Source organism: Rhagoletis zephyria, unplaced genomic scaffold (assembly GCF_001687245.7).
Source record: "Rhagoletis zephyria isolate East Lansing unplaced genomic scaffold, Rhagoletis_zephyria_1.1 Rzeph_scaffold_06504, whole genome shotgun sequence".
In the NCBI taxonomy this organism is placed as follows: Eukaryota; Metazoa; Arthropoda; class Insecta; order Diptera; family Tephritidae; genus Rhagoletis; species Rhagoletis zephyria.
Window position 1 is genome coordinate 15,875 of NW_016163587.1, and position 19,892 is coordinate 35,766.

Sequence of the window (19,892 nt, forward strand, 5' to 3'; positions counted from 1 at the left end):
TTCATTTGTAGGCAGTACTTCGAGGAGTTTGTCTAAGTATGTCTCAATGTCAAAAGGCAAACTTCGTTTTTGTCTGATTTGATACTACAACCGTTTGTCGGTTTGCGCAGATACTAAAAAACTGTGCCAATTGCTTGTCTCCTAAGCAAGATTATGCCAGTGGTTCATCTCAGGTACAGACAGCGCAACGAGTTGAAGGACCTATTCAGCGAAGCATCATCATCCAAGCGCACGACATGTCCAATCCAGAAATCTTCGTATACGTATTTGAACTCTTAACTGTAAGGCAACCGCAGCCTATTTTTTGAAACCAAAAAATCGGAACTGGCTAAGCTCCATGCCAGACTTTGAACACAATAGAAAAGAACGAGTCGAACAACCATTGTAAGGCTTTCCTGGAAATATCAAACTACTGAGATATTTCAATTCGGTATCATTTAAGGTGGTATTTTCCTGACAAAATATATTCTTTCGTTGTTGCTGGAATTCATTTCCATTTCCTTATACCAGTTGTTCACGATGCAGCGATGATGAAAAAAGTTAATTACCATAAAAGTACTTAGTTTAAAAATAACCATCAGTTACCACCTGCGTATGAAAAGCCTTCGAAAANACATCATCATCATCCAAGCGCACGCATGTCCAATCCAGAAATCTTCGTATATATATTTGAACTTTTAACTGTAAGGCAACCGCAGCAACCTAATAATAATATTTCAATTCGGTATTAAGGTGGTATTTTCCTGACAAAATATATTCTTTCGTTGTTGCCGGAATTCATTTCCATTTCCTTATACCAGTTGTTCACGATGCAGCGATGATGAAAAAAGTTAATTACCATAAAAGTACTTTGTTTAAAAATAACCATCAGTTACCACCTGCGTATGAAAAGCCTTCGAAAAAAAACTCCGAAAGCATTCTTACGAGATACGTTAAGATAGCTGATCATGATTTGGAATGCCAGAAAATGTTTATATTAATAAATTAGAAAATGCTTCGAAGTCCCAACATTTTTGCTGAACTAACAAATTTATTAAATTCCTACTTACTTAGGTACTATGGACCTAAACGAATCTTCAGCTATTACTTTTTGTTTTAAGCATAAAAAATATCTCCAATTTTCATTCACTAACCTGCATTATGGGATATGTCACGCGTCCCTTTCCCAAACGTTCGATGATNCTTCGAAGTCCCAACATTTTTGCTGAACTAACAAATTTATTAAATTCCTTCTTAATCAGGTACTATGTATAACCTAAACGAAATCTGCAGCTAATATTTTTTTTTTTTAAGCATAAAAAATATCTCTCATTTTCATTCACTCACCTGCATTATGGGATATGTCACGCGTCCCTTTCCCAAACGTTCGATGATAACCATCTTCTCGGTATCGGTTAGAACGCGTTCGATGTTCGACGATGCGAGTACAGGACGTGCCGGCGGTACAATTGGCACAAAATCCTTATTACGTTCGGCAAAAATGCGATCGAATGAAGTGCGACGATCGCTGTGCGAGCGCTGATAGCGATGATTGGCGCTATTTTTACCTCCACCACCACTCAAATTTAGCCAACTCTCGGCAGAAGCGCTACCCGTCCCATTGCCACTTTCACCGCCGCCGCCCATATACGATTTAGATTTGCGATATTGATGCGCACTACCGAGCATTGCCATATTTGGTGCTTTCACTTTGTTACACTTCTTACAGGGCACCATTAGGGCGGCAGCTAATAATTCACCGGCGGTAAGTTTTTTTCCGTTCGCTTGCTGTTGTTGTTGTTGTTGTTGTTGTTGTCGACGACGGCAGTTCTTCCCTTGCCAATCATGAGATCGTACCGAATCGGTGTCTGTCATGTCGGCGGCGATATCATCGCGATAATCATCATCGTCATCGGTGAGGATGCTGGGCGTATTGGAATTTGACAAGCGATATTTGTTATGCTTGCTGTTGTTACTATAGCTGCTGTTGCTGTTGCTATTGCTATTGTTGTAGTTGCTGTAATGGTGATTGGTGCTAAATATGACGCTNGTACCGAATCGGTGTCTGTCATGTCGGCGGCGATATCATCGCGATAATCATCATCGTCATCGGTGAGGATGCTGGGCGTATTGGAATTTGACAAGCGATATTTGTTATGCTTGCTGTTGTTACTATAGCTGCTGTTGCTGTTGCTATTGCTATTGTTGTAGTTGCTGTAATGGTGATTGGTGCTAAATATGACGCTGTTACGCTTTTCAATACGCTTCCACTGGCTCTTATTGTTGCTATTCGTGAATGTTTTGCTGTTTTGACCTTTGGCATTGTTATTGTTACTATTATTGTTGTTTTTCTTATTGCGACCAATCGTTTGCTGCTGTTGTTTGTCGCTAGCTATTTTACCATTTTTATTGGCGTTCGTTGCCGTTTTCGTGTCTTCGCAGTTCTCCTCCTGCGTGGGTGTAATGCAGGCGTTTTCCTTATCATCGCCTGTGTCGCTACTTAAGCGCTCTGCAGCGGTTGTTTTTGTTTTTAATGCACTACTAGCCGGCACTTTGTTTTTGTTGTTATTTTGTTTTTTGTTACCAACACCGCTGGTATTGGCTTTATTGTCATTGTTCTGTTTGTTGTCAACGCCATTCTTTTTCGGATTCTTGTGTTTGTTCTTTTTCTTAGCATCAATATTTTCCGGCTGTTCTTCAGTTTGCTGTTGTTGCTGCTCCTTCTGTTGTTCTTTTTGTTTTTGCTCTTGCAACAGTTGCTCCTGTTGTTGTTTTTGCTGTGCGATGCTAATAGAACCCCATGTTGTGGTGCCGGCTGCTACAACAACACCCACCGTTTGTCGTTGCTGTTTTGCCTTGGTCAATGTTGTGCTATTTGTTGTTATTGCTGCAGCTGTTGTTGCTGTTGTCGATGCCGTTGAGTTTGTTGTAGCCAACGTTGCTGTGTTGTTGGTATTCACCATGATGCGCTTTGCAGCGGTTCTTGTTGTTGTTGTTGTTGTTGTTGTCGTCGTTGAAACTCACTCAAGCACAATACCACACACACGCGCACACTCACTAATAACTGGCTCTTTATAGTTGTCTACCGGGTTGTTGCGGCTGAGTTGTTGTTGCTCTTTTGGTTGTTTCAAACTCAAATTTATTGATCAAACTTTATAAAATCGTACGTTTTTGAATTTCGAAAATTCGAAGTTATTTTCGAAATTTCCAAATCTTAATATTGGTTAGTTTTTAGACACCACGTGTCAACACTTTGCACTGTGTCTAGTGTTTTAATGAATCTCGAATTTGCGAAATGGAACTTTGAATTTGTGAAATCGAATTTCGAAATGCTATCTTTCCGTGTTTCCGTTTGTTTTTCAGCACCTCGTACACACGCGTTAAACTCTCACTCCGTCTATTATACGACTGTGCAATTCCAAAAAAAAAAAAAAAACTCACAAAACTTTCGGCGCTGCCGGCGTTTAACTGTGCTGTCGTTGGCTTTTTCACAATTCACTGCACACTCACCTATCGTTCGTGCTGCTTGACAAACTACTGTTGTTGTTTTATTACTGACGGAACAGTTTCCAGTAGTTAGGCGCTTTTGTCGCTGGCGATCTTTTATTATTTATTTTTTAGTTTTTTTTTTTTGTTTCGCCCAACGTTATGACGTTAGTACCGACTGCGCAATTTGTCGCTCTCCACACGATTGCTGCCGCGTTGTTATTATTTCTGTATATTTATTACTCTTTTCTACTTTGCCTTTGCTGCGCTTTTTTTCAATTTCACTTTCCGCTTTCACCTTCGCCGTGCCCTTGTCGACTTTCCGGTTTTTTCTACACTTATTTACCGCTCACTCGATCTTCTCTACAAACTCTCCGCGCATACATATGCCAACAGTTGAGGTAGGATCGGTTCTCCAAAAGTGAGGCTTTTAAGTGTTTGTGTTATTTATTTATTTTGTTTAAATATTTTTATTTATTAATTTATTAGTGTGATCGTACACTTTTTACTGTTGGTTATTTTTTTTTTCAGGCTAATGTAGTTCGTGCAAAACTTTGTTTTACTTAATTGTTACTCTTATAGCTGTTTAGATCGTGTGTCATGGAGTTGCCTAATCTATTTGTTGTTTTAAAATTGACACCACACAATTGTTTGCCTCTTTTCTAATTTCACAACACAATTTTATAACTGTATTCTCTCTGATTGTTGGACACAGCGCTCTTATAATTGTTATTGCTTACTTTTATCACCTTCGCTGCGGGGTTTAAACACTTTTATTAGATTAAAAGTTATATTTTTCCTGAAAAAGAGGCAAAAAAAATTTGGTTAAAATAACGATATTTTACTTGTTCCTTAAAGTCTACTCGTATTTTCATTATTTTAAAAATTACTACGAACTTCCTTAGAGTAAGTCTCCATAAAAGGCTTTTTCAGGCGCTCACCGCTTTCAGACTTTCAGCACTTTATACAACTGTATGTTTTATTCATATGTCATATCTGTGGTCATAAGCAATAACCGCCTAAGTGGAAAAACCTGAATTCGAGAAAAAACTTTTTAAACATTTGGATTGTAATGTTAGCCTTATGGGGAAACCAAAATATTTTCGCCTAGCTGGCTGGAGATAGCATATATAACTCCATTATTTCTTAAGTCGACTTAGGCGGTTATTGCTTGTTGCCACAGATATAACTCCACAACAAGCTTTTCGTGTGTTGTGGCTTTCGGCGCCTTAGCCGCAATATAAAACTTATAGCTGAATAGACCACTGACAACCTGAAAAACGATAAATGCCTGAACAGCTTATTGTGGAGTTCTACTCTAAAAGCCAAAATTCTTAAAAGCTTGGAGTTCTACTCCAAATCAAATAATAAATATCAAAATAATAGCAGCAAAATTCAAAATGAGGAGCAGCATTAGAAAGATTTTGGGTATGCAGTTTTATAGCCAATTCAATTTTNCTGATGCCTACGCTTATTATGAGTATAGTTATTTTATTAACAGATGGCAAGCCTATTGAAAATATCAAAATAAAAAAGGTCACTCTCCTATCCATACAGGGTATATTAGAAAAAATCTGGTGCGAGCATTAAAATGCCGACTTCTCTTATTTTGGACCACCCTAATGATGATACTAGGAAAAGTGCGCTTGTATACAATCCATTTTCAGTTCCAGCCGGGTAAGTAAGAAAATTGTAAAAGATAATGGCGCTCTCGTTGCGGTCAGGTAGAGATTTGAAATGCTAGACTTATTAACTGACTCATGAATAATGAATAATTGGGTAAATTCCCATATGAGCAATCAATTAAAGGTATACTTAAGGTGACCATATTTATGGCAGCCGAATACGGGACAAAAAATAATTTTGCCAATTTTTTCCACGAAAACTGGAGTTTTTGAAAAAGCCATTATTAGCCATCTTTATTTAGCATATATTTTTCGATCTTTTGTGAACGCAGCGCATAAACATTCAGTTGCAACATCACACATTTGTAGAATATTTTTTCATAACTTTGTACTTTGTGCACAAAGGATTTTTACCCCATAAAATTTGTTACAAACATTCCTAGGCAGTGAAAACATGCGACTACTCGTATTTCGGCCAATCACAATGCAGTGAATTGCATCCTGAACGAGCTGAATTGCAAAGTGTTCCTCCGAAGGGTTCCACTTCCATTCCATCTTTGAGAACTTCTTTACTTTTACAACATTTTCATAGTTTGGAGTTTCTCATGTCGCAGATACAATCCCTCTTACAATGCCGTTTTTTTGCCGTAGTTTCTCCTAATGAACCTTTTCTCCCTTCACCAAATTTTAAAATTGTCTCCACGCCTCGGCATTTGGAGAGTTGTTTGATTAGAAAATTAATCGTTGATAAGACCTTTGAAGTTGTGCTTACGTAAAGAGTTATTCACAGATGCTGGCAGAGAGTTGCAAAGTTTTACAGCATTAACAAAAAATAATCTCGACGTGTTAAGATAATTATATTTCGGTAAAATAAAACTGGAGAGCGTACACTTCTAGGGAACTTCAGTGTTTCATACAGGTTTCCGGTTTAATAAACATAATCAGTTTGAACATAAAAATGCAATTTCGAGCTTTTAAGAAATTTCTTAGGTCGCATCCCAGTATCGAGTTTCTGAGGGTATTTAAATGATCAAATTGGTGGCAAAATGATAATAAAAATGTTTGTTTTTTATCTCCGAATTATGAAAAAGCATCTGTGAAGTGCAGAACATAAACTTATTCAAACGAAAAATTGCCAACCAATAGTTTGGTTAATGTAAACAAAATTGTGGTTAATATTACCAAATCATTGTTGAAAATATCAACCAAGGCATTGTTAATATAAACCAAAAATCGCGTTGATTCCTTTTCAAGTTTGAATTTGGTAATATTAACCAATTTTTTGTTGATTTTTCTCTCAGTGTAGTGAAATTTTTTTAGTAATTTGAACAACATTAACGTCTAATTTCTATTCATACGCAGTTTTTCTACGCAAAATTATAATTTCAGAAACCATCTACATACATAAGTGCTCCTCGATTCGAATCACAAACGTCCAGATTTAAAAATAAAAACTGGTTCATAGGCGTGTCATTTTCATGAGCTGTTAAGGCGCCAAAATACCGAATACGGGACAAATAAGCGGCATTAAAAGAAATACAGAACATTTGACGTCCCATATGAAATAAATAAATTAGCAGGACAACTGGCGAAAAAAAGAGGGCGGATGGTCACCGTAAGTATACTATTTGTATATAGACGTCTATAGACGTACACACATATGTATGTTCATATATACGTTGCTATTTATTAATAATTTTATATTGCAAAACTAGAAGAGCACTCACTATACAATTGGTGTATTCTTTTGCAACCAAGCTACAAAATTGCACTCGGTAAAGTAACGAAATACATGCAAAGCAACAATACAAACTCGGTTATTTATCCCAGTTCAGCCGGGTCGGTTGAAAAATACGGGACCTGAAACATAATGTTGTTGGGTGAAAGAACTGGTCTATTGTGAACAAAACACAAAGCCAATGAAATCCAATTTTAAACGTCTGTCAAGTTAGCACTACATTTTCCAAAATCGGCAAAGTTAACTACGGCATTACTTTTTGGTTCAAAATTTGTTGTGAAAAGAAAAAATTTGTAGCTTTCGTTTTTCCCCAAAAAATGGTTTGTAGAGGTAACTTGAACACCATCCCCCATGGGCGTAGCCAGGATCTGATGTAATTGCAACAAATAGAGATAGTTGCGCCGATACTATTTGGAATTCAACGCTGAGCGGCCGCCGTGTTGAAAAAATCGTTCAATGTTACAATGAATTAAACATTGTAAAATTATATAGCAAACATCTTAAAAACATATATGTGACCTGGTCTACGGAAAGGGGGCTAGGTGTCAAAAAATCAATTTTCACTTTTTGGTTGATTCGGATGGAAGATGAGATGCTTTTTCACGTGGTGAAAAGCAGAAAATCCTAACTTGCTTAGAAGTGTACTAAAAATGTAGAGAAAGAAGAGTAAAAACGAGTAAACGAAACGAGTTGCTTACTTTTAACAGCTTTTTCACAGAAAACTAGTTTTCGCACGTAAGCTCCCTTTTCGTAGACCAGGTCACATATTTAGAAACGTAGTATTATTATAAAATAGTTTAGTTACTTTATCACGTGAGTAATATAAAATATAATAAATTTGTTTGCAACTGCCACCTAACAAAGCGGCGTCAAATTTAATATAAGCGGCGTAAGTCTTTTCGATCAGCTGTTTAGGCTAAGGCCAACACGTTGAGCTCAGGTAGCGTAAAAATTTTCCGCTGGAAAAAATGGCTGACAGTTGCCAACTGTTGGGCTGAGCGTAACTACTCAACTGCGCGTTTCTAAGATAAACAGCCAACGGTTACCAAACAGCTACGACTTATGAACGCGCCCAATGGTATTAATTGTAGCTTTTTAATACAAGTTTGTGTGAAAAGAAAACAATTTTAGCTCTAATTTTATTTTAAATATATGCTACATAGTGCTAACTTCACACCATATAGAATTGAGATATTAGGTGTATTCGCGTATTCTTCCAGCAGAAAACTCTCAGCAGCAAAATTCTAATGAATTTTTATCTGTTCTCTCTCAAAGAGAGAATGTTAGCAAAAGTACGCGAACACCAAACTAGCAAAAACTTACAAGTTTTTAGTACAGCTGATCGAAATTTTGTTTACATACAAAAGCATAAAACAGAAAACATGAAAAGAATATAAATTAAAAGTTTTCCTAAAGCAATTTGCTAATCAAACATGAGTAAATGAGGATTTGCTTTCTTCCGATGCATTTGCAGTTCTAAAAAATTATTTCAAACCTAAAAACCATAATAATAAATCTAAATCTAAATATAAAATAAATTTCCATATTTTCATAAATTGAAAACAGATGACTTTGATTAGCAATCAAAGGTAGCAATTGTTTGAAAATCGGTTGGTAATTTTCTTGTTTAAAATATTTTTTTTTTATATGAAAGAAAGTTATTTTTTCCTTTAAATATGTTTTTTCTCAAATTTTTATTCACGAAGTATACAAATATGCATATAGAAGAAAAGTTTATTCGTCTTTACAACGATACCAATTTTCAAAAATCGGTTAGTATTTTTTTTCTTTTAATATTTCTGTATACAAACAAAGTTATTTTTTCATTTAAATGTGTTTTTTCTCAATTTTTTTATATACGAAGTATACTAATATGCATATCACATGAAAGGGGGTTTAAATCACCTTTACAACGATACGAATCAGTTAAAAATTTTCTGAAATATTAAGTTTTTAATTTTTCGAAGATCTGACATTTGACCCGTTATAGCACCTGTAATATATGTTTTCACAAAAAAATTTATATACCATATAAATAAGGGCCAAAGGCGGACCTCGTCTGTATTTTTAATTTTTTTGCTTTTTACATGCAATAATTAAAAATAATTTTTTACCAAAGTCCCAATTTTGAACTTCGAAGGCCCATATCTCGATTTCGGAGGCTAACTTCGAAAAACGGACAAATTACTTTTTTTACTTATGACTGAATCTCTTAAAAAAGTTGGTTTGGTCCATTACCCAGCCGAGTGCTGTACAGTGTAAATGAAGATACTGGAATCATTACACTGTACAGCAGTCGGCTGGGTATTGGACCAAACCAATTTTGTTAAGAGATTGAGTTATAGGTAAAAAAGTAAGTAATTTCTCCGTTTTTAGAAGTTAGCCTCTGAAATCGAGATATGGGCCTTCGAAGTTCCAAATAGGGACTTTTAGGGTAGGTAAATAACTAAAAATATAGACGTCGTCCGCCCATTGCTCTTATATAAATATATAATATATTTTTTTATATTTTGTGCAAACTTGTATTAAAGGTGCTATAAGGTCGGGTCTTCGAAAAATTAAAAACCTTATATTTCAAATAATTTTGAACCCCTTTCTTCTGATATGCATATTTGTATACTTCATAAGTAAAAATTTGAGAAAAAACATTTAAAAGGAAAAAATACCTTTTTTTTATAAAAAAAAATATATATTACACCAAAAAATTACTAACCGATTTTTAAAAAAATTGATATCGTTGTAAAGGCGACTAAACCCCCTTTCTTCTGGTAGGCATATTTGTATACTTCGTATATAAAATTTTGAGAAAAAACACTTAAAACCAAAAAATACCTTTTTTTATAAATAAAATATTTTAAACAAAAAATTACAAACCGATTTTTAAAAAATTGGTATCGTTGTAAAGGATGCCAGAAAACTTATATTTTCTTAAGCCCAAAAATTTCTATTTATATACACAAAAAAAAATAATAATTAAAAACATTTTTTCCCTCTATATAAACTCCTGCCCCCCTAAGTGAAAGGCTGGCTACGCCCTTGTATACAAAATACGTTCAGTTTGTTCTTTTAAAGCGCATACATGGTTCCATAATAAAGATTCCGATATCTTCATTTATGTATATTGTAACTATCAATATCTTATTAAGAGAAGTGTAAAATTTTTTATCTAAAACTAATAAAGTTAAAAGGACGAAATTCGAGGATGTGGTAGTTAACATACTAGCCCTTGACTTTTTTTTTTCAAAAATAAATATTGGAAAATTCCAAGTATATTCAAGGATAAAATTTTAAAAGGACATTTTCAATACTTATTCGTCCTGGTGCACTTAAAAATTAATATTTTTTTCTATTCTACAGAATTTTTCCTTTTAATTTATACCCATATTGTTATTCTACAATGCACCGAATCTTTTGAATAATTTTTTATTCAATCATATTCTAGAAATTTCAAAGCCTTTTTAAAAAAATCCTGACGTCAGAGAGAAAAACAAAAAATGCAGTTTAACTATATTTGGCCCGCAGTTTTGTAAATATATTGATTTTTTCGTGTGTAAAATTGACTGTCGCACGGTGTAATGAATTGTGCAATTTAACTATCACTGAAATAGTGGAATTCAGTGGTAGTGCAAATGCCCAACCTTGATGTTGAAACAAATTTCTAAAGGCCGAAAGAAATAATTTGTTTATTATAGTAAAACTTTTGCATACTTCGCATTTTATGAGTTTACAGTAAAGCTCATTGCATTTGGGTGAAAAATTATTTTTAATTTTTTCAACAATTCATCGATTCATTGAATTTTATAGCATTCTACTATACAGTCGTCAAAAACAAACAACACAGCACAAGTTGCCGGCATATTGGTAATGAAATTTTGGTGCTAATTTCGTGTGCATATGTATATCTGCACATGTACTATGCATATTATATATGTATGTACATTTATAAGTCCATCTACATTTATATGTATGTACACGTGATCTTTAGCTTATGGTCAGCCAATGTGCCGGCTAATGAAAACAGGTTTAATTGCAGTGCAGCGGCGAAGCAGTTGAATGCACTCACATATACACATACATACATACTATATACATACATATATATATCTACTTATGTATGTATATACGCTTGTGCAAAAAATGTATTTAAGTAAATGGCCATGCATATGAGTTTGTTTACCAAAAAGAAAGTAAGTACAAAAATAAATTTTATTACAATACTAATAAAGATCACAAGCAAATATGAATAATAAGAATAATAGATTAAAAGAACAAATAAATAAAACAAAAATCAAAGGCGGCTATTCTATTGCAAATTAAGACGCTATACGCCTACATCGTACTCGAGTTGACGTTTTATCAGCTGTTTACATAATAAACAGAACAGATGAGATTACAAAAGTGATTTTTAATGGGAAATTTTCCGCACCCCAAATGATAAAGTTTTATAAAAACAAGCGGACTATTGCAAAAGATCGGATTAGTGCTCGTATTAGTTTTTGAAACGTCGCGAAGGCTGTATTACATAATTTAAAATTGACGTTTTTTAATAAGGAAGCTAATAAGTTCCCATAAGGACCATAAGCTAAAAGAAATGAAAAAGTCAAAATCTTTCAAGTCCCACCTGGCATTAGGTTTCGCTTTCCCCAACTTAATGCATACAAAGCAAACTGAAAGCGCCTATTTTAATTCGCTTTGATTACTTTTGATTTCTCTTGTTTTTTTTATTACTGATCAAAAATTTAGATAATGAACAAAAGGAATTTCTATGCATGTATGTAAAATAAATATCATCTTATCAACAATTACGAGCTCTATTTACATACATATTTTTTGTAATTGGAGAGCATGTGGGATCGCACAAATTGTCTTGTAGACGTGCCTATGAAATTAAGTACATACATACATACATATAGTGCCCGATATAATGATAAAGTTACCCTGTATGGATAAGTTTTAACGATCAATTTTTTTTTCAAAATATTTTTAATTACTTTTTTTTTAAGTTTATTCTTTAACAAAAGCTGTATATTGAAATCAAAGTTTCAAACTTTGTGTAATATTACAAAAAAATCAAAAAAACCTTGGTAAAAAGTTTAAGCTTTCCAATATAAAAAAAAATTACTGAACATATAGTACTTTGTATGGAAGAAAATGGGTGACACTGTCAACAAAAAAACTAAAAATGCGAAGTGTCCACAGCAGCTTGTAGCCACTTAAAGCTTGCACCTTGCACTAAAATTAAATGGATTACAAAACTTGTACTAATAAATAAACCTTTTCGAGAAATCAAATTCATAGCTTGAAAAGTTTTGTTGAACGCGTGTTGATTTTTTTAATAATGTAAAAATCTTTAAACTTGTATTTATACGGTTTTTGTTAAAAAGTAACCTATATTTTTATAAAAAAAAATTGTCAAAACTTATAAATATCGGGTGACCTTATCATTATGTCGGGTTCTATAAATATAAATATTTCATTTGCTTATAAGTATGTGTATGAAGGCCGTAATCTTTAACTGTATTTATATATGTACATATGTCTAACGTTAATCAAGTGATTGATAACAGTTAGAATTTTGATTTTATTTTCGTAATAACGAAATGCAAACAGGAGGGATTACATCAGTAAAAAGTGAATTGAAAAGAAACGTGGGGACGTCACGTCCTTTTCTTAAAGAGCAATTTTTACCCACTTGATGAAATTTTGGCGAATATTAAAAACAAAAATTTAAGAGTAAGGAGTTCAGAAGGTAGAGAAATTAGTTTGCGACCCAGTTTTTATGTCGATCAATCAATGCAGTACTTTTATTTTATTGCAACAACTGGACTGACATCTGCCTTCGTTCTGGGTACACATAATCTTTAGCTATAGCAACGCTGGGAGGCCTAAGACACATGACCTCTTTGGTTATTCTTTCACTGTAAATAGCATAGCGGACATTTTCGAAAATCCATATAGACAGCATGTCAACTTGATTTGGAAGGCGATGAGAAGTCGGCGCCGATTTCATGTGAATGTCCACTCTTTGTCAAACATAGAATAATACTCTTATAGATTCACAGTAAAACTCCTTGGAATGGAGAATTCATCTAGCAAAATATATAGGTACATACATGTACATATATTTTGGTATTTATTATTAAAGCTTCGAGTATCTTTATCTGCCAGGCTTCGAGACATGATGATGGATTTTGAAAAGAAATTTCCATCACCGGAAATGGCGCAACGTCGAAACCAGCAAGTGTCCACACCAAATTTGACGATGTACAACGGAAATTCGTTCCAAAACAAATCTCATTCCTACCTTTTCGTAAGCACTAACAACCAAAAAGAAACTTGTATTGAGGTTACAAACGATCTTTTAGATCGGAGTGTCTTTTGTTCCGCTACACTTTGCTTACTAAATACATACCTAACATTCGTCTACGTATTCGCATTAAGTGTTCAAGCTTTAAGGTGCGCTACAGTGTTTAAAGGAATAAGTGCAGCGATGCAAAGGCAAGGTACAAGCAAAATTGTTCAGTACTCAAATTTTTATGCTATGAAATTAAGCTCTGTGACAAGTTGCGTAATTTAATGACTTATACCACAAATATGTATGTGTTCATAGTCATGGAAAGTGGTTAGCCGAATAAGAAAATCTACATGGTATTTATGTACAAGTATACTTATGCAATTAGACCTAATTAAGCCTACAACAGCTTATATTCGCCGACACTGACACAAAAGTATGTAAGTTCATATTTGCACAGCTTTTGTTGATGTGCTCACATACGCGTGCTTTTAATTGAAAACATTACTATTCACTTTTAATAGAAATGATCATGATAAAAACATAGCAAGGTAGAACCGTTCTCTCAATTTGTCGGCCATGATTTTTTTTGTGAAGTTTGCCAACATTTTAAAATCGTATAAAAATGAAAATAAAAAATTGAAATTGTTCGAAATTGTTGTTGCTTGAGACTGAAAATGAAAATGTGTGTGTGAGTTTGTGAGTAAATTTAAAAATTAAATTGTTTGGAAACGTCAAGAATTTTAAAAGTGACTCTCAGCGGTTCTACCTTACTATATTTTTATCATGGAAATGATATTCAAAGTGAATAACTTGGTGACTAGATCTTACACAAAAAAAACAAAAAAAACTGTTTCAAAAATGTTTGTGTGTGGGAGGTTTCCTTAATATCGAGGGAGCCCTAAATAATGTCTATCCAGAGTCTGTTGTTAATTCCCTTCTTAGGGTGTGGGTACAGCGGGAGCTGATGGATTTTGTTGGGCTCCTTTTCGAAAAGAGAATTATTCTGTCAGAGGGAGGGGGCGGCTAAACATGTGACCAGAGGCACTCTCCAAGAGGGCGTTCTCTCGTCGGAATCTAACCACTAACGCCCTAATTCTAAGCCAAGTCATAGCGTATGCTAATTACATAGCAATCGTCTCTGTCTTGTAAATACCTGATCCAAGTAATGAGGACTTAACGTCAATCCCACCAAGACCAAAAAGATACTCGTCACGAGGAAGCATACATTCCTCTAATCAAATACCTCAAACGGGGTAGAAATTGCTCTCCCAGCCAAGGTCAAAAACCTTTCTATTATACTAGACAGGAAACTTGACCGGAAGAGAAATATTGCAGAGAGCTCCAGAAAGGTCAATACCACTCTTCATGCCTGTAAGAGGTCCGCAAAACATTGGGAATGAAACCTCATATAGCACACTGGATGTGTACAGCTGGATAAGGCCCATCCTCTTCTGTGGGCATCGTATAGTAGCTTGCGTTAAGCAAGACTTTGTCCATAGCCAAGAAGGAACGGGCACAGAGGACGGATTCCGTGCCTGTCGCGGGAGTTGTACCGCCTACACCCAGTAAGTGTATGGAAGGAGTATTAAATTTTCCACCAGGTGACCTCTATGACAAATTTTTGCCCGGTCGTAGTGCTGCCAGGCTAAATACGATCCAGCCATGGAGATACCTTAAATTCGGATAAGCAAAGCTCCTTGAATATCTACCGAATAATCTACGAATTCTAGATTATACCACTCCTATACCCTGTTTAAACAACAACTTGTCAATAAGAGTATCAGAGAGGAACGAATGAGAAGGTGCCACAGACCTAAACCCAGGGTCGATGGCTAAATATACAAAGGGTTCCAAGCTAGACGAAAAAGTGGTTAGCGGGATTTGCTCTGGCGAATTATTACTATTCAAGTTACTATTTCAAGTTCTCCTCTATTTTTAGTTTAATCGAATCTAATAGTGTTTTGGAATTTGTCTGAAGGGAGACATCTACTACGCCCGCCCCACTAATTCACAAGTTTTAAAACAGATAAAAATGGTGATATATTAAAACAGGGTAGGCCTAGATCGCAAATGTAAGTACAGCGATTTTGAAAAATGTGACCAAACTCTCTTAATCCTTGTTTGAAAAACAAACTTCAACTTCCTTTAAGTAACTTTCTTATTACCTAAAAATGTCTTCCCTATCCATCGCGTGCCTTAACCAATACGCTCCTATCTCAACTACTTTCCGACTTAGAAAACTTTCACATGCACAGCAATTTCACGCTAATGACGCTTACTACTTGCATAACCTCCAAAAAACAACACGTTCATATTATTTCGCGCTTCTACTTAAAATAACGCGCTATAAACAATGTGAAAAACATTGGTATTGTTAATGATTTTCTATCGTTTGCCGGTTGGTGCACTCATTCATCGCTGGTACTTGGCTAAGCAGACCAACTGTGGCATGTCGTTGCACGTTGAGTAGGTCGACCGGCCGGCCAGTCGCCCGGCTTGGCTTGCAGTCTCGCAATAAGTCTACCTATGGAAGTGTACTGAACATGGCGCGTTTACAAATGCATATGCATGTGTGTTAGTGAACTGTTTTCTTTCAGACACATCTGCCACTTTTGAACGTTTGCACGAGACACGCCGCGCAACGTCCAGGTGTAAAGGCGGAAGAGAAAGAGAGCATGAAAGGTAAGCATATGTACCCATGTACTTAAGACAGTGACTTCCAAAAGTGTTCTTTGGGAATTCAAGCGACTTAAATTTATATTTCAAGAATACGTTTTCTTTGTTGGTCACAGACAGGCAAAGCTCTTTGACGGAGGGTAGGAATGCCGGCTCTGCCTTGAGGACAAGAAAACTTCCGAATACATTCTTTGTGATTGTGGAGCTTTGTATAGACAGATATAAGTTAAAGCTCCATTGGTCAAACCATGAGAATTCGATTACAAAGGCCATTGTAGCATTCATTAGGGAAGCCGATGATTTATTCGGCATATTGAGTTAGGAGCTCTCTTCAGAGATGCAAAAGACCTTTCCGGTCGCAGCGTCTCTTATACTGACAAACCCGTGCATTTATCAATCTATACTTTTTGGTATGAAAACTGAAAGATTATTCGTGAGATCCATGACTTTGTTTAGCACACAATCTACAAGATATGAGAATCGTTTGATATCAGCAATAGATTATTTTTTCTGTACACGTCCCTACAAACTGTACAGGAAGCCTGAAGCCCGGTTCCCTCACTCCGCGTCAAATTAATAACGATCAGAAATAGTGCTTTTTCTGCCCGGATCTATACAAAATCTTTACACATTTTGCCTATTTAAGTGGATGGACGAGCTTCTCAAATTTGTGGGATGCATCGTGGTGGAAAAGTATACAAAGCGGCGGAATAAGAAATAAAATCCTACTCACAATTACTTTTACATGGTTTTCAGACAGAGGCTGTAAGTGTCCTAATGCTCGAGGGAGAACTTTAAGGTTGACTTTTTCAGAAGAAGTGGTCTATAATGAAAGTGAAGCGAATTGTATAAAAGGACGACACACAGATTCATCCAAAACAGCGCCCAACAAAAAAAGTAGCGAAATCTGTAGCTCGTTTCTGTAACTCTTCTCTACCGATTATTTAGTAGAGAATATTTACAGAAACGAGCTACTGGGAACGAGACATATATATATGTATTTTGACGCGCCGGATCTGAGTCCGGCATCAGAATCGGCCCAACGAGCCTGGATTCAGCCCTAACCTCAAAAAACGTGTTTATCATATAACATCCGAATCATCTGTTCCCAGATCCTGATACTTTTGTGTGGCTGTGTTATTATTATTAATCTCAACGGTTGCTCACCTTCCGCCCAACCAATACGAGGCCATAGTCCGCATGACGTTCGGATTTTTTTTTCTTTACTGTGCCGAGTTATGGAAGACATACGTTTGATTAATTGGGCTAAGCACTTGCTAAGCTAAGCACATTGTTCGAAGGCCAATCACAGCGTAAAGTTCTGAACACATTGAAAACGACGAGCTACCGACCACAGCTTCCAATTTGTCATCTTTATTATCTAAGCGCTTTGTCGATGGCGACATGATTTCTTTGAACGCGGCAGCGACATCATGAATTTGTATGAGTCTGAGATAAAAGAAGAGGAAGAACCTTATCTGTCGCCATTAAAATAGAAATAGATCTAATCTGGCCACAACCACAACCGTCGCGTAGCCCGGTCGTCGCCAAAATAATTATCTACATAAGAGTACGTGTTAAAATAATTTGACAGCTGTGGTCCGTAGCTCGTCGTTTTCATTGTGTTCGGGCTATAAGTTGTTTAAATTAAGGTAAATTTCATGAACAATTTCTACGATCACTGTATTCGTTCAGCTTGTCGTGCAAGAATAAATGTAAAGAAGAAGACTAAAAGAAACATAGCAGCTCCAGCGATTGAGCTGAATGTATGATGATGTCTCAAAACAATTTAAGGCGGCAAAATACCTACATCGAGATAGATTGGGATGTGGAAAAGGAAGAAAACAAACTAAAGAACATACATGCATACATGTTCAAGAAAATTGTGCAAAGAAAGACAAGCGTAGAAGTGGTCAATAAGTAAATAAATGTGGCAAAGAGACGGAAAAATGGGGGGGAAAAATATACAAATAAATTGCTAATGTAGTACAAATGCGTAAGTTTGCGATAATGTACGTAGGTATGGAATGTAAGTATGCACGTATGTGGGTTTGAATGTTGCACATAGTATAGGCGGAAAATAATTGTATTTGCGAGTTTACGCGCGGATTTTGCTCGTAGCACCATGACAATTGCGAATTTTTACATATTTTTTCGCTTTTGTTACTATTATATATGTACATATATATGTATTCTCTACGATTTGATATTTATGTACATCTCATTAAAAAATTTTCCATAAATTGTGCAAATAGTTTTAAATGGTTAATTGACATTCCATTTTTTTTTTAGCATTTGCTTAGGACTAACTTGGCTGATATTATTTTAAAATTGTAATTCTCTTTGTAGAAAAATGTATAGCCGCACCACATATTGATAAGTTTTGAGATAACCTTTTTTTTTGTTATTTAATTTTAGTTATTTTTTTTTTATTAAAATGTATGTAGTTAATTTTTTAACAAAACCCGTGTAAGTCCAAGTTTCAAGCTTTGTGCAATATTTAAAAAAAAAATCAACAAACTCGTACAAATTTAAAGCTTTTTAATAGGATTTCTTAGAAAGATTTTGCAGAGTATGCACTTTTGTAGCCTACTGAAATACAAGTTTCAAATGGCTAAAAATTATCTTTGATTTTAGAGAATTTTTAGCGTACCCTTTATTAAATATAACAGCAGCACATCGGCGATGCATCGAGTTTAAAAGAGTGTTTCACATCGTTCCCTAGATGAATTGTTTACCATGTCCGCTCCAATATTTCTCAAAGTTGATAGTTGTTTGTTGGATTTCACTGGGCTACTGCCTCCTTTACTTCTATACAACAATATCTTAGATTGAACGCATAAGGAAAGTAATGGAAAATGTGAAATAAATTGAACTAATACATCAGTAGCACTACCAATATTTTGACCGCAACTGTACCGTTTACGTACTTGTGTACTGCAGATTTGCACGCAAAATCGTATTTTAAGAACGCACTTAGTTTTATCGACGCGCCAGCTCCTATCAAGAATGTTTGGCAGAGCTTATCACAAATATTTTCTTTTTTTCTTTTTTTGCAATTGTTTTTTTTTTTTTGGGGGGAATTCGTCGCAATTATTCGGCAGTGCAGTTGATTTACCACTTATTTCCTCTAAATTAATTTAAGAAATTACTAAAACACAAAGGAAATCCATCCGAGCGATTGACAAACGAGGCTAACATATACATACATAGATTGTATAGGGGAAAAGTTATAGCAAAAGGTACTTGACTAAAAAACCACCCCAGTGGAAAAGGTAATGTCTGGATAGCCCCTATAACCTACGCACGAAAAAATACAAGAATTTCTCCACAGCGATGTCAGACGAAAGTAATGTGTCGCATATTGCTTTACGAAACTATAAATAGAATTTAAAAAAAATAAATAAATCAAAAATAAAACAAGTAATTTTTAAGCAAAAAAACAAAACCGACTTCAATTCTCATATAAAAATTGTATTAATTTATAATTTTAATGTGAGGTAAAACCTTTCCTTAAAAAAAAAAAGAATTATAGAAATCAGTTAAGGTGGTCCAAAGTTATACGGTNAGAATTATAGAAATCAGTTAAGGTGGTCCAAAGTTATACGGTAATCGGTAACATACATAAAATAAAATAAATAAAAAATAAAAAATATATTCCGACAAATTGATAGCCTTCGTCCTGTTTGTGAACTCGGTTAAAAAGGTAATGCATTTCCATTTTCCCACTGGGATCATTGTATATTTCAAGAATAATAGAGTACTGTCGTTCCTTCCGGCGGACGATCGTATAGCCACAATCCGCATCAAAGCCAGATTTTTTAATATCACCGCTCATCAGCACCCACTATATTCCCGCTCATTACTGATACGACGAAGAATTTCACGAAACTACAGAGAAAAAATATGCCGTCTCAGGGCCACGCGGCGCGATCGGTCGCAACGACCGAAAATTGTACCAGAGAGTTAGACGACCTACGGAGGTTCCAAGAGCAGGGCGAACTACTGCAAGGATACCCATGGCGGCCAAGTAATGGATTTCAGGAACGTACTTAGATTATGGAGGAAACACTTTTGCACCCTATTGAATGCC

General features: G+C 35.3%; 1 protein-coding gene across 1 annotated transcript; it reads right to left on the reverse strand.

Moving 5' to 3' along the window:
* Positions 1-1,314: 1,314 nt before the first annotated feature.
* Positions 1,315-18,714, reverse strand: LOC108373243 (uncharacterized protein DDB_G0283357-like). The gene is made up of 3 exons (XM_017629109.1): positions 18,453-18,714; positions 2,226-4,264; positions 1,315-2,028 (listed from the first exon to the last, which is right to left on the reverse strand). The coding sequence occupies exons 2-3, from the start codon at positions 2,940-2,942 to the stop codon at positions 1,315-1,317; spliced, it is 1,431 nt and encodes a 476-aa protein (XP_017484598.1). The 5' UTR covers positions 2,943-4,264; positions 18,453-18,714.
* Positions 18,715-19,892: the final 1,178 nt, after the last annotated feature.